At 40.5% G+C, this 17500-nt stretch overlaps 1 protein-coding gene across 1 annotated transcript in view; it reads right to left on the bottom strand.

Moving 5' to 3' along the window:
• Window positions 1–17500, bottom strand: part of Cad87A (cadherin 87A) — a 61716-nt gene that overhangs the window by 14154 nt on the left and 30062 nt on the right. The window contains exons 3-10 of the mRNA XM_027357477.2: window positions 4943–5151; window positions 3756–3884; window positions 3107–3232; window positions 2479–2613; window positions 1836–2028; window positions 1473–1585; window positions 965–1162; window positions 311–466 (exon numbers count right to left, since the gene is read on the bottom strand). Of these exons, the coding sequence (XP_027213278.2) occupies window positions 311–466; window positions 965–1162; window positions 1473–1585; window positions 1836–2028; window positions 2479–2613; window positions 3107–3232; window positions 3756–3884; window positions 4943–5151 (1259 nt within the window). The remainder of the gene's footprint in view (window positions 1–310; window positions 467–964; window positions 1163–1472; window positions 1586–1835; window positions 2029–2478; window positions 2614–3106; window positions 3233–3755; window positions 3885–4942; window positions 5152–17500) is intronic.

Here is a 17500-nt window from a genome sequence, read left to right as displayed (position 1 = left end):
GAGAGAGAGAGAGAGAGAGAGAGAGAGAGAAAGAGAAAGAGAAAGAGAAAGAGAAAGAGAAAGATAAAGAGAAAGAGAGATAAAGAGAAAGAGAGATAAAGAGAAAGAGAGATAAAGAGAAAGAGAGATAAAGAAAGAGAGAGATAAAGAGAGAGAGAAAGATAAAGAGAAAGAAAGAGAAAAAGAGAAAAAGAAAGCAAAGAGAGAAAAAGAAAGAAAGAAGAGAGAGAGAAAAAGAAAACGTATGAAAAAAGAAAAAGAAAAGAAAAGAAAAGAAAAAAAAACTGGAAATGGCTCCGATCCCCTTTACCTGCAGGAGGAATTTCCGCTGGTTCGGGTTCTCGAAGTCGAGCGGTCCCCTGGCGACCCTGATGCTGACGGAGGACGACCCAGAGGCTACCTGAGGCTCCACGCTGAAGATCCCCGAGGAATCTACGAGGCGCAGACTGAACACGGAGTTGGAACCCTGCGTGACGTAAGAAAATTAGGATTTGTTATGATCTTCGGTAATTTATGGTGGTAAGTAATGTGAGAGATATTATAAAACGTTAAGGAAAATATTAAAGTGTGGGATATTATAAAACATTAAGGAAAGTATTAAGGTGAAAAATATAAAATATTAAGGAAAACATTAATATGAGAGATATTACAAAACGTTAAGGGAAACATTAAATTGAGAGATATTATAAAACCTTAAGGAAAACATAAAATATGCAAAAATGGTTAAAGATACTAAGTAATAACAACAAAAAAACAACAACCAAACAAAAAACAAAGCAAGTTTAATGGAAAAATCAAATATACAAAAGTGATCAAATATATCAATCATAAACCCCCTTAGTGAATAAATAAGAATTACTTTGAATTCTAAAAGAAAAGAAAAAGAAAACCAAAAAACATACAGAGACACAACTAGTTCTCTACACAAAAATCTCCCGACAAAATCCCTCATCCTCATCCTCACCACATCGGTATCCTGCACGAACATGTCCAAATTTGGCAGCGGAGTTCCGTCGGGCACATTCTCGGGCACGGAAGCACGGTACTCTCGTCTATTGAACGTCGGCGGCTCGTCGTTAACGTCTCGGATGGTGATCATGACGTCAGCCACGGTCTCTGTGTCTGCCGAGCCAACAGGGACACCATTTTGCGTTTCCACGGCCTGTGAGAGGGTGAGGGTTTACGATAAGCACGGTTGAAGTTGTTATTGTGAAGCGGTAAGGATGAATTGGCGATAATTATGGAGGCGGCCATTTTTTTGTTTGTATTCACGGCACGCGAGCAACTTCGAGCCTTATAAGGCCATTAGTCTACCTCCCGAGTTTTTCTAGGGTGTACAGCGACTGAGTGCATGACAGAAAATTACTTGAAATAAAACTTACATATTGAATTTCGCTTGAATGTGCAAAGGCGACAAATATCTTCCTTTTACTTAATCCAGAAGGTGAAACTTAGATTAAGGAAAGACCCACCTTGACCTTGACTTTAACCACGCCATCCGGGGACTGCAGCGCCTCACGGTCCAGGGGCTTGGCTGTCCGGAGCTCCCCCGACTCGGCGTCCAGCGTGAAGAAGTCTAGGGGGTCTGACGGAGGCGCGGGAGGAGGGAACGGTTAGGCATTGCTGACAGTTATAGCGTTGGTTTAATATTTCCTGTTCTGTACATTCGGCATCTTGTTAAGAACAGCTTATGAAATGGAAATCCCAAAACTTTAGGCAAGTTAAAAATAAAGTGCCGAATTGTGTTTTCACACAGACCGACTCTACTTTATCTGTGGTTTGTAACGTGCGTGATAATGATAATAATAATAATAACAATAATAACAACAACATACTCGTAATCAGCTGATACTGGATAGGCCGAGGTGCCCCCGTGTCTCCGTCAGTCGCCTGCAGCATCATGACCCGAGTGCCGATGGGGTCATCCTCGGTGACGATGCCCGTGAGGGAGCCAGAGAACACGGGGGGCGAGTTCTGCACGTCCTGGACGCGGACCACCACGCCCACTGTTGACAGCTGGGCCCCGTCCTTCAGGTACATCAAAATACGTGGTTGAATATCCCATGCGCAATTGCAGGCCGTAAACACACACATATCTATATGCACGCAAACACACATATCTGTATGCACGCAAACACATGTCTATATGCACGCACACAAACATATCTATATCCACACACACACACATATCTATATGCATGCACACACACACACATCTATATGCACACACACACATCTATATCCACGCACACACACATCTATGTCCACGCACACACACATATCTATATGCACGGACACACACAAATAAAAATAATAATAAAAAGTAAGGTAATAATAAAACACACTAACAAACATAGAAATCTTGATCCCATTATATCAATCACCTTCCCTTTTACCTGACATTCCTTCACCTACAACCTCACCCCCTTCTCCATCCTAATATATTCTCTCGCACTGAACACATGCCGTGGACCTTACCGTAGCAACCAGTTTGAGTTGGTACACGTTGAGGGACGAGTATCTCAGGGGCTTGTTGAGGACGAGGCTGCCGGAGTAACGGTTGGTGGAGCTCTGGGTGCTGATCACCGCAAACACCTCGCAGCCATCTCCGCCCTGGGAAATGGTCGTGCAAGTGGTTCATCATTGCGAAATGGCGTGGAAGTGAAATGGTATATATGATACTTATATTAATGGTGATGATAATTCTAATAATAAGGATGATAATGGTCATAATAATGATGATAATGGTCATAATACTGATAATGGTCATAATAATGATGATAATGGTCATAATAGTGATGATAATAATAATGATGATAACAGTAATGATAATTTTATCAATAATGATGATAATAATAATTCAAATAATAATAATTACTATTATTATCATTGTCATTATTATCATCAACATAATAATCATCATCATCATCGTCATCGTCACCATTACTATTTTGAAAGATTACTATACATCTAGCGATTTTTAAAGTCCTTTTTAGCGGGAAAATAAAGCGCTTTTACTCTATTTTTAAGCGATATTTGAATCCCGATCGAGCGGCTTTCTGAAAATAACAAATGACAACACAGACCACCTCGACCTCGACCTTACCTTCTGTATAGGCTCGCACTCGACCTTGATGTTGTCTCCTACTTGGTCCTCGTCGGTGAGTCGGATTCCTGGCAGGACGGTGGTTCCTACGGCGGCGTCCTCCTTCACTACGGCCTCATAAGGCGTCTGGGAAGGAGGGGGGTGGAGGGAGGTGTCAGGACGGGGTGTTGGCGGAATATAATGTTATTATTTGTGGGTGAGTGTGTGTGGGTGGGTGAGTGAGTGAATGGATGAGTGATTTAGTGAGTGGATGGGTGGGTGAGTGAGTGGATGGGTGAGTAGATGGGTGGGTTAGTGAGTGAATGGATGAGTGATTTAGTGAGTGGATGGGTGGGTGAGTGGGTGAATGGATGAGTGCGTACGTGAATGAGTGAGTGCGTGAGTGAGTGTGTGTACGTGTATGTAACGACGGTGTTATGTTTTCTTATTACACGTACTAAGAAATGTTACGTATGTATTAATCCATACTAATTTCAGCATCTTTATCTTCAATATCTTCAATATTCCATGAATTACCTCAACTTGCAACCTCATATCTAAACACACGCGCCTCAATACACATAGGCCTACTTCGGTACACATAGGCCTACACCACAACTCCCACAAAAAACTCCACATTTGAAGCCAACATCACTCTCCTTTGCCTCACCTGGCGGAACACCGGAGGATTATCGTTGGTGTCGAGGACGATGAGGGAAATGGGGACTCTGACCACGTTGTTGCTGGCGTTGGGAACCTCGTCCTCCGCCGTCACCACGAGTCGCAGGGTGTCGTTGCTCTGGGCGGTGGAGAGGGCGGCTTAGCAAGGGGGGGGTAAGGGGGGGTGCAACGGGGGTGGGGTGTGGGGGGTGGGGTGGGGTGGGGTGGGGGGGTTACGTGCGTATGTGCGGGCGGGGGGAAGACAGGTGCGCCCTTCTTCAAAGGGACAAACACACACAAACAAGGAGAGAAACATATATTATCTATTAGATATTTTATACATGCACACACACACACACACGTGCGTACACTCGTATATGTATATATGTATATGTGTATATATATATATATATATATATATATATATATATATATATATATATATATATATATATATATATATATATATGTTTATATGTTTATATGTTTATATGTTTATATGCACACACACACACACACACACACACACACACACACACACACACACACACACACACACACACACACACACCTACGCGCACGGATCCCCCCCCCCCCCCGACGCCCCTCAAAACGAAAGTAAGGCACGCTGTCACCCTCATAACCGGCGCCGATGGCCAGCGTCGACGGCGGCCGACTTTCGGACCGCGTCACGGGCCGGCGCGGCGTCTCGGTCGTTACTGATTCTCGCCTCGCTCAGTTCCTTTTGCCTTTTGCCTTACTCTTACATTCTGTGCGTTATTGACTATCTACTATTTACTGATAAAAAGAAAAAAAAATATATATATACATTTATATATACATATATATATATATATATATATATATATATATATATATATATGTATATATATATGTATATATATGTATATATGTATATATATGTATATATATATAATTATATATATATATAATTATATATATATATATATATTGTAATGTGATTCTAGGTTTCTTTTCCTATGTTCTTTTCTGCTTCTGCACTCCCCTCTCTGTCTCTCTCCCTTCCTCTCTCTGTCTCGGTCTCTCTCTCTCTCTCTCTCTCTCTCTCTCTCTCTCTCTCTCTCTCTCTCTCTCTCTCTCTCTCTCTCTCTCTCTCTCTCTCTCTCTCTCTTCCCTCCCTCCCTCCCCCCTCCCCCCTCTCCCCAACCCACTCACCTCCCTGTCCAGCGGCTTGGTGATGGTCACGACGCCCGACTGCGGGTCGACCCTCAGCCTGTCGGATCCCGTGAGGCCGAACTTGATGGGTCCTCCTTCGGGGTCGCCTGCCTTGAGGGTGTAGACGGCGGCGCCCACGGGGGTGTCCTCGCTCACGACGTGCAGGTTCATGTCCGCAGTGAAGGTAGGGGGCAGGTTGGCGTTCGCTCCTAGAGAGGGAGAGAAAAAGAAAGGTTGGTCAGTTGATTTCGCACAAAAAAGGAGGTTCGTCTGTTAATTTGCACAAATAAAAAGGTATGTTAGTTAATTTTTTCACAAAAAATGAAAGGTTGGTCAATCAATTTTGCACATAAAAAGGTTCGTTTGCACAAAAAAGTTCTTCTGTTCATTTTGCACAAAAATTGAAAAGGTCAGTTAAATTTGCACGTCCACGAAGGGCTTACACTACATTTTTTGTGTTGGTATAGCAGCGACACTTTCTAATATTTCGTATTGCAAAACACGAGAGCCTTAGGCCGCTCTAGAGTAGCCATGTCTTCAGATAATTTATTGCCAAGTGCTTATTTTAAACATATAGTACGCCATCGATGTTGCAAAGCGAAAAATGAAGCTCCCCCTTTGCAGGTAAGTTCACAAGACACTACAAACGAACCTCTGGGATATGTTTACGACCGCACAGTACATGTACATATCAAGCAAATTGCATTCATTCGACTTACAAAACATATGCCCGTGAATGCCAATAATTCTACTCACAGTCAAAAAAGTCATTAACGCACTCGAATCATCTTCATAATAATGATAATAATAGAAAAGACGAAATTAATTCACCGAGGTTGAAGAGCCACTCGCACAGGTCACCCGGGGCAGAAGACGAATAAAGACGAGACAATTCATTTCCTGTGTGGATACGAGATGGGGATGGATGCCCCGGGGATGCATCTGGGATGGGTATCAAACGAGCAAGGATGGGTATTTTGCTTAATGCTATGTGGATTTTTTTTTTTTTTTTGGGGGGGGGGGGCAATTCGGAAACCGTTAGTGAAAATTAAACGAACAATTTTCGCTTCAGATAATGATCAACCAATTATATATATATTTTTAATTCTTATGCTCTTGTTCACAATTTTATATTCATCTATAAAGAACAATTTTAGTGTATGGTTGCATAATGTTTACTGATGACTGTGGATGGAAATGTGGAACACATGGTGGAACGAATAAAAAAAAGGGATTTGGAACAAAAACGAAAAGATAAATAAGAGAGAGAGAGAGAGAGAGAGAGAGAGAGAGAGAGAGAGGGAGAGAGAGAGAGAGAGAGAGAGAGAGAGAGAGAGAGAGAGAGAGAGAGAGAGAGAGAGAGAGAGAGAGAGAGAGAGACAGAGAGACAGACAGACAGAGAGAGAGAGAGAGGGGTTGACAGCTAAAAAGCAGACATACCATGCTATTGTTCCGAGCAAAAACATCTCGCATGGTTAACCTTTACTACCTCATCACGACTCTTGCCGGAGCAGTCACGGAGAGGATGTGGAGGCCGATGAGAGAGAGAGAGAGAGAGAGAGAGAGAGAGAGAGAGAGAGAGAGAGAGAGAGAGAGAGAGAGAGAGAGAGAGAGAGAGAGAGAAAAGAGAGAGACCAAAACAGAGAGAGAGAGAGACACCAAAACAGAGAGAAAGAGAGAGAGAGACCAAAACAGGGAGAGAGAGAGAGAGAGAGAGAGACCAAAACAGAGAGAGAGAGAGAGAAAGACCAAAAAAGAGAGAGAGAGAGACAGAGACAGACAGACAAAAAGCGAAAAAGAGGACACACACCAATCACACCCACTCCACGCGCAGAAACTGAAGCCCCATCTCGGGTGACGGAGTCGCAGAATCGCGTGCGGACGAGAGCGAGAGAGAGAGCACGCGCGCCGCCGCCTCTGCCGCTGCGTGACAAGCGTTTAAAAGCGACGAGACGATCGTTACCGAGAGTGAAAAAAGAATAATGAAAAAAAAGAAGAAGAAAACGGTCATAACACTCGTGACATGACAATCCTGAGTCAGACACACTCGAGTACTGACGCAAGGATTCCCCTTTCATTTTCCGACGGGGGTGTGACTCCAGGGTGGGTGATTACAGGGGCGGCGCTGGGGGTCCTTGCAGGGGGCGGTGGGTGGGGGGGGGGGCGAGAAATGAAAGGGATCCCGACGATAAAAGAAGAAATGGTGGAAGAACAGGAATGGCTACAGAAACGTTAATACAGACGAATATACATACTCATATACAGTAAGAAAGGCACTAAATAGAAAACCAAAAGCATATATGGAGGACGTACGTAGACAAACAGATAGAGCCAAACACCTTCGTAAAGATAAAACAGAACACCAAACATACATACGTTTACGTGTGGATTTTTTTAAAATTGAACATATCGTGACGATTGCGTTAAGAAAAGAAGCTCAACGAATATACAGGTGACCAAAACAAGACACGAGAAGCTAATAAAACATTGATGAACCTCCAGAATATCTGAACGAATCTCACCACGTCGATCTCCGAGCCAACTGAAACACGTCACTGAAACAGCTCTCTCTCTCTTTCTCTCTCTCTCTCTCTCTCTCTCTCTCTCTCTCTCTCTCTCTCTCTCTCTCTCTTTCTCTCTCTCTCTCTCTTTTTCTTTCTCTCTCCTCTCTCTCTCTCTCTCTCTCTCTCATCTCTCTCTCTCTCTCTCTCCCCTCCTCTCTCTCTCTCTCACCTCTCTCTCTCCCTCTCTCTCTCTCTCTCTCTCTCTCTCCCTCTCCCTCTCCCTCTCCCTCTCCCTCTCCCTCTCCCTCTCAATCTCTCACTCTCTCTCTTCCATTAGAATCATAAAACGGACCAAAAGAAAACGTACAATCAAACACATCATAAAATCCAGAGTTAAAATGCACAAAAAAGAGCAAAAAGGTACATATGCGGTTCGTGTTCGTGTTAAGCACTGTGCCACATCGTTTTCCAAAAAGGGGACACGATTTTTACGAAGCTGCGATGTAGGTTAGATTGTAAATGGTGAAAACATTTGCTTAATTCTTAATATTGGTACCATTCACAAATATATTGCTATAGAAAGATATATATGTTTACGAGGACTGAAAATGGAATGCTATGTTGCAACATATTTTCACCATAATAGTGATATGTACCCCTCCCTTTCTAAAGTGCTGAGTAATGTATCTGTGATTTACGTTATACGACTGACATAACTGTAATCCGGAATTCCAAGGGATATTGCAAAATCCAGATAAAAAATATAAAAGTATAACCTAAATATAACTACTGTGGGAGCAAGTTTAAGAGATAGAAGGGAAAAAATGACCTGAAATTAAGAAATGAGTCAATAAACGAATTCGGAGAATATTAAAGATATCTAAACAGTCATGTATAAATAATAAAAAATAACACATTTATGGTATAATAACAAAGTAAATGGAAAGGGGGTTATATGCAGCTGATCATGGAGTTGGACAGAAGAAAGACCAGCTGCCAAAGACAACACATTTTCCTGATAAAACACAACAAGGAGACTAATAAATCTAATCAGAAACGAACACCTCAATTCATTTTCTTCTTCGGAATAAACAAAAGAACACCTTGATTTATTTTCTTCTGAAATAAACAAAAGAAAACCTCGATTTACTTTCTTCGGAATGAACAAAAGAACACCAATTTATTTTCTTCTTCAGAATAAACAAAAGAACACCTCGATTTACTTTCTTCTTCGGAAATAAACAAAAGAATACCTCGATTTATTTTCTTCGGAAATAAACAAAACACCTCGATTTATTTTCCTCTTCGGAATAAACAAAAGAACACCTCGATTTACTTTCTTCTTCGGAAATAAACAAAAGAACACCTCGATCTATCTTCCTCTTCGAAATACACAAAAGAACACCTCGATTTATTTTCTTCGGAATACACAAAAGAACACCTCGATTTCTTTTCTTCGGAATGAACAAAAGAACACCTCGATTTATCTTCCTCTTCGGAATAAACAAAAGAACACCTCGATTTATTTTCTTCTTCGGAAATAAATAAAAGAACACCTCGATCTATTTTCTTTGGAATAAACCAAAGAACACCTCGATTTTTTTTCTTCGGAAAAAAAACACCTCGATTTACTTTCTTCGGAATAAAAAAAAAAAAAAAAAAAAAAAAACACCTCGATTTATCTTCCTCTTCGAAATAAACAAAAGAACACCCCGATTTATTTTCTTCGGAATAAAAACAAAAAAACACCTCGATTTATTTTCCTCTTCGGAAATAAACAAAAGAACACCTCGATTTATTTTCCTCTTCGGAAATAAACAAAAGAACACCTCGATTTATTTCCCTCTTCGGAATGAACAAAAGAACACCTCGCTTTACTTTCTTCTTCGGAGATAAACAAAAGAACACCTAGATTTATTTTCTTCGGAATAAACAAACAAAAAAAACACCTCGATTTATTTTCTTCGGAATAAACAAACAAACAAAAAAAAACACCTCGATCTATTTTCTTCGGAAATAAACAAAAGAACACCTCGATTTATCTTCCTCTTCAGAATAAACAAAAGAACACCTCGATCTATTTTCTTCGGAATAAAAAAAAAGAAAAAAAAAATACCGGCACGACACAAACGACTCACCAGTTATTGGATCTCTCTAGCAAGACTTAGAAAAAAAGAATTGACGTCGAGAGAATTTCCGGGAAGAGGGAAAGACATGGAAGAGCAAGAGCCGTTGAGAACAATGGGTCGAGAACCGGAGAATCATGTACGCAGACGTCCGGAATAATAATAGCGAAACAGGGAATTGAAGCATGAGTGGATAACGGGGAATAAGATGTTGAATTGAAAGATAGAACGAAAAAGGTTTAGGGATTGAACGAGGAATGGAAGTATGAGTGGATAACGGGGAATAAGATGTTGAATTGAAAGATAGAACGAAAAGATTTAGGGATTGAACGAGGAATTGAAGCATGAGTGGATAACGGGGAATAAGATGTTGAATTAAAAGATAAAATAAAAAACTAGGTAGAAAGGAGTAGAATTATAGTAATAAACAAGCAAACAAATATTCATGTTCGCTGACGTCCGGAATAATAATGGCGAATCGAAGAATTGAAGCATGAGTGGATAACGGGAAATAAGATGATGAATTGAAAGATAAAATTAAAAACTAGGTAGAAAGGCGAAGAGTTAGGGTAATAAACAAGCAATCAAATATTAATGTTCGTAGAATAATAATGGCGAATCGAAGAATTGAAGTATGAGTGGATAACGGGAAATAAGATGATGAATTGAGAGATAGAACGAAAAAACAATAGGCAGAATGGCGTAGAATTAGAGTAATAAACAAGCAATCAAATATTAATGTTCGTAGAATAATAATGGCGAATCGAAGAATTGAAGTATGAGTGGATAACGGGAAATAAGATGATGAATTGAGAGATAGAACGAAAAGGATTTAGGGATTGAACGAGGAATGGAAGTATGAGTGGATAACGGGGAATAAGATGTTGAATTGAAAGATAAAATGAAAAACAATAGGTAGAAAGGCGAAGAGATAGGGTAATAAACAAGCAAACAAATATATTCGCAGAATAATAATGGCGAAACGTAGGAATTGAAGCATGAGTGGATAACGGGAAATAAGATGTTGAATTGAGAGATAAAGTGAAAAACTAGATAGAAAGGCGTAGAATTATAGTAATAAACAAACAAACAAATATTCATGTTCGTAGAATAGTAATGGCGAATCGAAGAATTGAAGCATGAGTGGATAACGGGGAATAAGATGTTGAATTGAAAGATAAAACGAAAAACTAGGTAGAAAGGCGAAGAGTAATGCTAATAAACGAGTAAACAAGAATGGTCATGGCGCTTGGCACGTTAGACGAAATGAGGAATTGAAGGTTGAGTGGATAACGGTAAATAAAATGAAGTAAAAGATAAAACTAAAAATAATGGGTAAACAGGCGAAGAGTTATGCTAATAAACGAGTAAACAAGGATTCATGTTCCCATCGAAATGAGGAACTGAATGAAAATGGATAACTGAAAACGAAATGTAGAATTAAAGACAAAAAAAAAATAAATAAAATAAAAATAATGCAAATAAACAAGTAAACAAGGATTCACAAAACTCCGGGATGGAAAAGGTACTTGCTAGTTAAACAAAACGAAATAAGCAATTGAATACGGGTGGATAACAGGAAACAAAATTTTGAACCAAAAGACGAAAAAATAAATAAACAAATAGCGTGTAAATAGGAGAAAAATAACTAAAAACAACGGATAAAAAAGGGAAGAAGAAAAAAAAAATCCTAACAAATCCTTTACTAAGACGAAATACTATCTTTACAACAGGCAGTCCCAACCTTCGAAGAATTTTACGTCGGGAGATGTCGCTTACAAAGACCTTTTTTTCCCACAAACAACAAGCCGGGGACATGCTCACTGACACCGATGATTGTTCATAATACAATCCTGGAAGATATGAACGAAAATCCACGGTGATGTCAGTATATATGGCCACACGACCGCGATTTTTTTCAGTGACCAAATTATGATAAAATAAATAAATAAAGAAAGAAAAAAACATAAGACGATAACCAAGGAGACCATATTATGATAAAAGAAAGGAAGGAAGAAGGAAAAAAAACATAAGATGATAACCAAGGAGACCATATTATGATAAAATAAAAGGAAGAAAGAAGAATAAAAAAGAGATAGCCAAGGATATCAAATCATAATAAAAGAAAGAAAAACATATGAAGTAGCCAAGTAGACCAAATGAAAAAAGAAAGAAAAAAAACATAAAAAAGATAGCCAAGGATATCAAATCATGATAAAAGAAAGAAAAAACATAAGAAGGTAACCAAAGAGACCAAATCATGATAAAAGAAAGAAAGAAAGAAGAACATAACATAAGAAGATAGCCAATGAGACCAAATCATGATAAAAGAAAGAAAAAGAAAAAAAAAAAGATAGCCAATGAGACCAAATCATGATAAAAGAAAGAAAAAGAAAGAAAAAAAGATAGCCAAGGAGACCAAAGCATGATTAAAGAAAGAAAAAAAGAAAGAACATATGATAGCGAAGGAGACCAAATCTTGATAAAAGAAAAAAAAAAGAAAGAAAAATATGTATAAAAAGATAGCCGAAGAGACCAAACCGAGCAAGAGAATATTCTTTGGATATCAAAACACAATAAGATATATAAAACTAGATAATAAGATGACACTGCAAACTCAAAAAAAAAAAAAGAAAGAAAAAAAAAGAGAGAGAGAGAGAGAGAGAAGGCGACAGCAAACCTTTAGAATCCGCAAGCCAAGAGTTTCACAAAAGGTTGTTCTAACAGACAAACGAACACAAAAACAAAGCACCAACTTCCTCTCTTAAAAAGGTCAGAACACGACCTCAAGAGCGGGCGGGCTCGGTATAAAAGAAAAGCCCAAAAGAACCGTAAAATAAGCATAATTGGCGCTACAGAACCAGATGCGGTGGAGGTTTTGAAGACGGGGAGGCGGAACGCAGGCGAGAACAACAAAAAACAATAACAACAAAATCAGTTACAACAACAACAAAAGCAATAACAATAACAACAAAAGCAGTAACAATAACAAAAACGAAAAAAAACAATAACAACAGCAACACTACCAACACGTAACGACAGGGTGGCAAAGAGAGACATTAAAAACACAACCACCAACACATCACAAACAACACGCAACGACGAAACCCCATCATAGAACAAACAACAAACAACAGAAACAACAATAACACCACCACCAGCAACAACAGCACCACCATCACAACAACAACAACAACAAAAACAACTACATTTACACCGAGGGGGAAGGAAAATACCTTAATGTACATATTGCATTCTCATCTTCGCTGCAACATAACAATTTTGAATTCGTAAAAAACACACACATGACACTCTGACTTCGTTGCCGTAGACCTGGTCGCCCAAGGACAACAACCTGAACTCAAGGGAACGTCATTTCAGCGAAAGAGGAACGGCGGTTGTAGAATTATCTCGAGAAAATACAAGAAATAACATAGATACTAAAGAAAAAGAAAAAGAAAACTGAGACAGCCATTACCAAGCAAAGTTTCTTGTGAATATTGTGGTAACGTGGAAATAACTGTGTATGAGAGGAAGGATGGAAGGGAGGGAGACGAGAAGCGATAGAGAGATAGAGATCGTAACAAAGAAAGAAAGGTGGATAAATATATAAACAGACAGACGGATAGGTAGATAGATTAACAGAGAGAGAGAGAGAGAGAGAGAGAGAGAGAGAGAGAGAGAGAGAGAGAGAGAGAGAGAGAGAGAGAGAGAGAGAGAGAGAGAGAGAGAGAGAGAGAGAGAGAGCGAGAGAGGAGAGAGAAGAGAGAAGAGAGAAGAGAGAAGAGAGAAGAGAGAGAAGAGAGAGATGAGAGAGAGAGAGAGAGAGAGAGAGAGAGAGAGAGAGAGAGAGAGAGAGAGAGAGAGAGAGAGAGAGAAGAGAGGCGAGAGAGCACAGAAAGAGGAAAGAGAAGAGAAAGAGAGAAAAACAGAAACAGAAAAGGCGAAAGAAAATAAAAAAAAAGTACCCCAAAAGACACAAACCAAAACAGAGAAAAAGGAAAAAAGAACCCCCCCCCCAATAAAGAACCAGACTTAGACAGAGACAGAGAGAGGCCCAGGACGCAGAAGGACTCCCCAAGGATCCCCGAGACCCAAGGTGTTGTTGACAGAGCATCCGAGCAACAAAAGGGAAGGAGTGACCGGCAGAATCCTTTTGCCATTGCCTCCTTCGGCTCCTTCGGCTCCTTCGGCTCCTTCAGTGGTTCCTGGTTCACTAACACGGCCGGAACTTACTGTCTCTACATGCTCGTTTGGTTCTTGTGTAATCTGCATTAAAGTTACGTCTCAATTTTAGCAAAACGTAGAGCATATGGTGATTTAAAAACACTGAAATATAATACGTTAATTTACTTGGGGAGGGATCGCTAACGTAACTATGGCTTATCGTCACCGTTATCTAATTAATATACAATTTTTGATACATAATTGTCATCATCCTGAGCATCCATTCCACATCAACATTACAAAACATAGCATATCACGTGGTTAAAAAAAAAACAAAAAAACACAAGATCAAACTTTCAATTTCCTTGAGAAAATTCGCGCCATCTGTCGTACGCAAAACATGATAACAAGATTAACAAACACGATAATACACTGGATCACAGAGGAGCTCACGCCATCTGTTGCGTATTTTTTAAACTACACAGCTCCTCGACCGCACAGTACTTCGGAGAGGAGGCTGGATCTGCGTGGGATATGATGGGCTCGTGACTTGTATGATATGAAGCATAAAAGCTGAATTTTGCTTTCGTATACGTGTTTGATTTGTCATCTTTATGGACCGGTATCTATCTATATCTATCTATATATGTATTTATATCTATCTATATCTATCTATATATGTATTTATATCTATCTATATGTATCTATCTATATCTATATCTATCTATATCTATCTATATCCATCTATATATCTATACCTATCTATCTATCTATAACTATCTATATGTCTATCAATCTATCTATCCATCTATATGTATGTATATATAGAGAATCTATTAATTCTATTACTTGGTCCCATACTCTTAAAAATATGTCTATACCGCATTTTCCGAAGCTCAGACACCACAACCTACATACAAAATATATACCATATCCTGGCATAACTATACCACTCACTCGGAACATAAGTGAACTAAACACTAAGGTAAAGAGAAAGGGAAATAATAAAAAAGAGGAACATATGTATACCATTCACTCGGAACATAAGTGAACTAAACACTAAGGTAAAGAGAAAGATAAATAATAAAAGAGAGAAACATATGTATACCATACATTCGGAACATAAGTGAACTAAACACTAAGGTAAAGAGAAAGAGAAATAAAAACAAGAGAAAATAAATACTTTTTCCCTAACCCTCCGTTGACGTTTGTCCTTCCACCGCGCCATGTTCTGTGAGGGTAAACTATCTTATTTTTTAAAATTATTTTACTGCTTGTCAAACTCGTAATTTCCACAGGGCAGACTTTAGCATCATATTCTCTTACTATTACTAGCCAGTCATTCAGGAGCCGCTAGCCAAAGAATCCATTGTTTTTGTTGTCGATAAATGAATAAAAAAAAAACATTTTCCGTTGCACCACCTTAACGTTGCAATGGAAATCCCAGTATTATTGGCATTGCCAGAAAAATCTCTGTGATAAAGCTTTTAGAAAAATAATATTCAACTGTTCTTTAAGGTTGTGGCAAACATGCGATATCAGTGTCAAAAAAGTCAATAATTTCAATATCAAAACGTCAATAAAAATAATAATTACAATAAAAGATACAAAAGCCTACGTGCAAGATACTGTACATATAAACTTTCATTTATTTTCATTCTTCATTTCACCTTTCACTATCCTCAACAATACAGCCTTCCACCCTTTATATTTTGGCCAGGGTTACGCGTACGGCAGCCGTTTATGAGCTAGGCTGCCGTACCAATAGTCACTTCTTTATTTTTTTTTTCTTTTTCTTCATTTCCATCCTCCACGTTCTTACTTTCTCTCCCTATTCCATCATTCTTTCCTTCTCTTTCTTAACCCTCATCTTATGCTTTTTCATTCTCCGCGTCTTCTTCTTTCTCCATTCTTTCGTTCCGTCTTTTTCTATTCTTCAGTAAACTTCATTCTCATCCTTTGCCTTCCTCCGCCTTTCTTTCCTCCTCCCATGCTTCCCATTTATTCCCTTTTCTTCATTCCCCAATTCTTTCGCCCTATTTCTTCGTTCTTATCCCTTCTTTCCCCATTTCTTATTCCTTCATTCCATTTCCTCCTTTTCTATATCCTCATCATTTACGTTTTCCTTCTCTACATTTCCTTCCTCGCTCTCTCGTCTCATTTCTTCTTACTTCTTCATTTTAACCCTTTCTTACCCCGTTTCCTATTCCCCTTTCTCTTGTTCCATTCATTTCCTTTCACTCCATTCTCACTCCCACGTTTCCTCCTCCAATTCTTTCGTTCCTTTGTCTTATTTCTTTCTTTTCTTCTCCCTTCCCTTTCTCCGCCTTTCCATCCTCCTCTCTATTCCCCAATTCCTTCGTTTCATTTCATCCTTTTCTTCATTTTTATTCGTTCTTTCCCCATTCTTTCGTTCCAATTCTTCTCCTTTTCTCATTCACCTTTTCTTTAGCTCTGTTTATTCATTTCCTTCTCTCCTTCTTTCTTTCGTTTTATTATTTTTTAAAATTCTCATTCTCTTTTCTTCTCATTCTTTTGTTCCTGCTTTCCGTATCTTCCTTTCACTTCATCATCATTCCTTCTTACACCCATTCCCTCATTCCATTTCTTCCTTTCTCATCCCTGTGTTTCCTTCCTCTCCCATTTCCCTTTTATTTATTTCCATTCCTTCCTCTTTCTTCACCCCCTCCCCTTCTTTCAATCTATTTTCCCTTCTTCTCCCCCTCCCATTTCCCCCATTCTTCCTGCCCCCCATTACCCCATTCTCCCTCTTCCTATCTCCCCCATTCTTCCTATCCCCCCCTTCTATCTCCCCACCCCACTCCCCCATTCTTCCTACCCCCTCCTATCTCCCCCCCCCACTCCCCCATTCTTCCTACCCCCTCCTATCTCTCCTCCTCACTCCCCCATTCTTCCTACCCCCGTTCTATCTCCTACCCCCCATTCCTCCTACCCCCCTCCTATCTACCCCTCCCACTCCCCCATTCTTCCTACCCCCCTTCTATCTCCCCTCCCCACTCCCTCATTCTTCCTACCCCCCTTCTATCTCCCCTCCCCACTCCCCCATTCTTCCTACCCCCCCTTCTATCTCCCCTCCCCCCTCCCCCATTCTTCCTACCCCCCTTCTATCTCCCCTCCCCACTCCCCCATTCTTCCTACCCTCTCCTATCATCCCCTCCCCCACTCCCCCATTCTTCCTACCCCCCTTCTATCTCCCCTCCCCACTCCCCCATTCTTCCTACCCCCCCTTCTATCTCCCCTCCCCACTCCCCATTCTTCCTACCCCCCTTCTATCTCTCCCTCCCCACTCCCCCATTCTTCCTACCCCCCCTTCTATCTCCCCCCCCATTCCCCCATTCTTCCGCCCCCGCCCCCCCCTCCACCCCCTCCTCCCTTCCCCACTCCCCCATTCTTCCTCCCCTCCCCACTCCCCCATTCTATCTCCCCCCCCATTCCCCCATTCTCCTCCCCCCACCCCCTCCTACGGCTTCGCTTCCGTTCCGTGTGAAGGTCCTCTGCTTCCCGAGTCGTCGACACCCAGCCGCGCTCCACCACCAGGCACCGTTATCTTCGAGCCTGCATTCACCCTCTCTCCCTCTCTCCCTCCTCTCTCCCTTCTCCCTCAGTCTCTCGCTGCTTGTCCCTTCCTCCTCTCTCCCTCCCTCCCGTTCTCTTTCCTCCATCTTCTCTCTCCCTTTTCCCTCCTTTCTCTCTCCTCCCTCCTTCATTCCTCCTCTCCCCCTCCCTCCCGTTCTCTTTCC

This window comes from Penaeus vannamei, chromosome 14 (genome assembly GCF_042767895.1).
Source record: "Penaeus vannamei isolate JL-2024 chromosome 14, ASM4276789v1, whole genome shotgun sequence".
Classification (NCBI taxonomy): domain Eukaryota; kingdom Metazoa; phylum Arthropoda; class Malacostraca; order Decapoda; family Penaeidae; genus Penaeus; species Penaeus vannamei.
The sequence above is the reverse complement of the archived record's forward strand: the minus strand, read 5'-3'. Positions and strand labels throughout refer to the sequence as shown.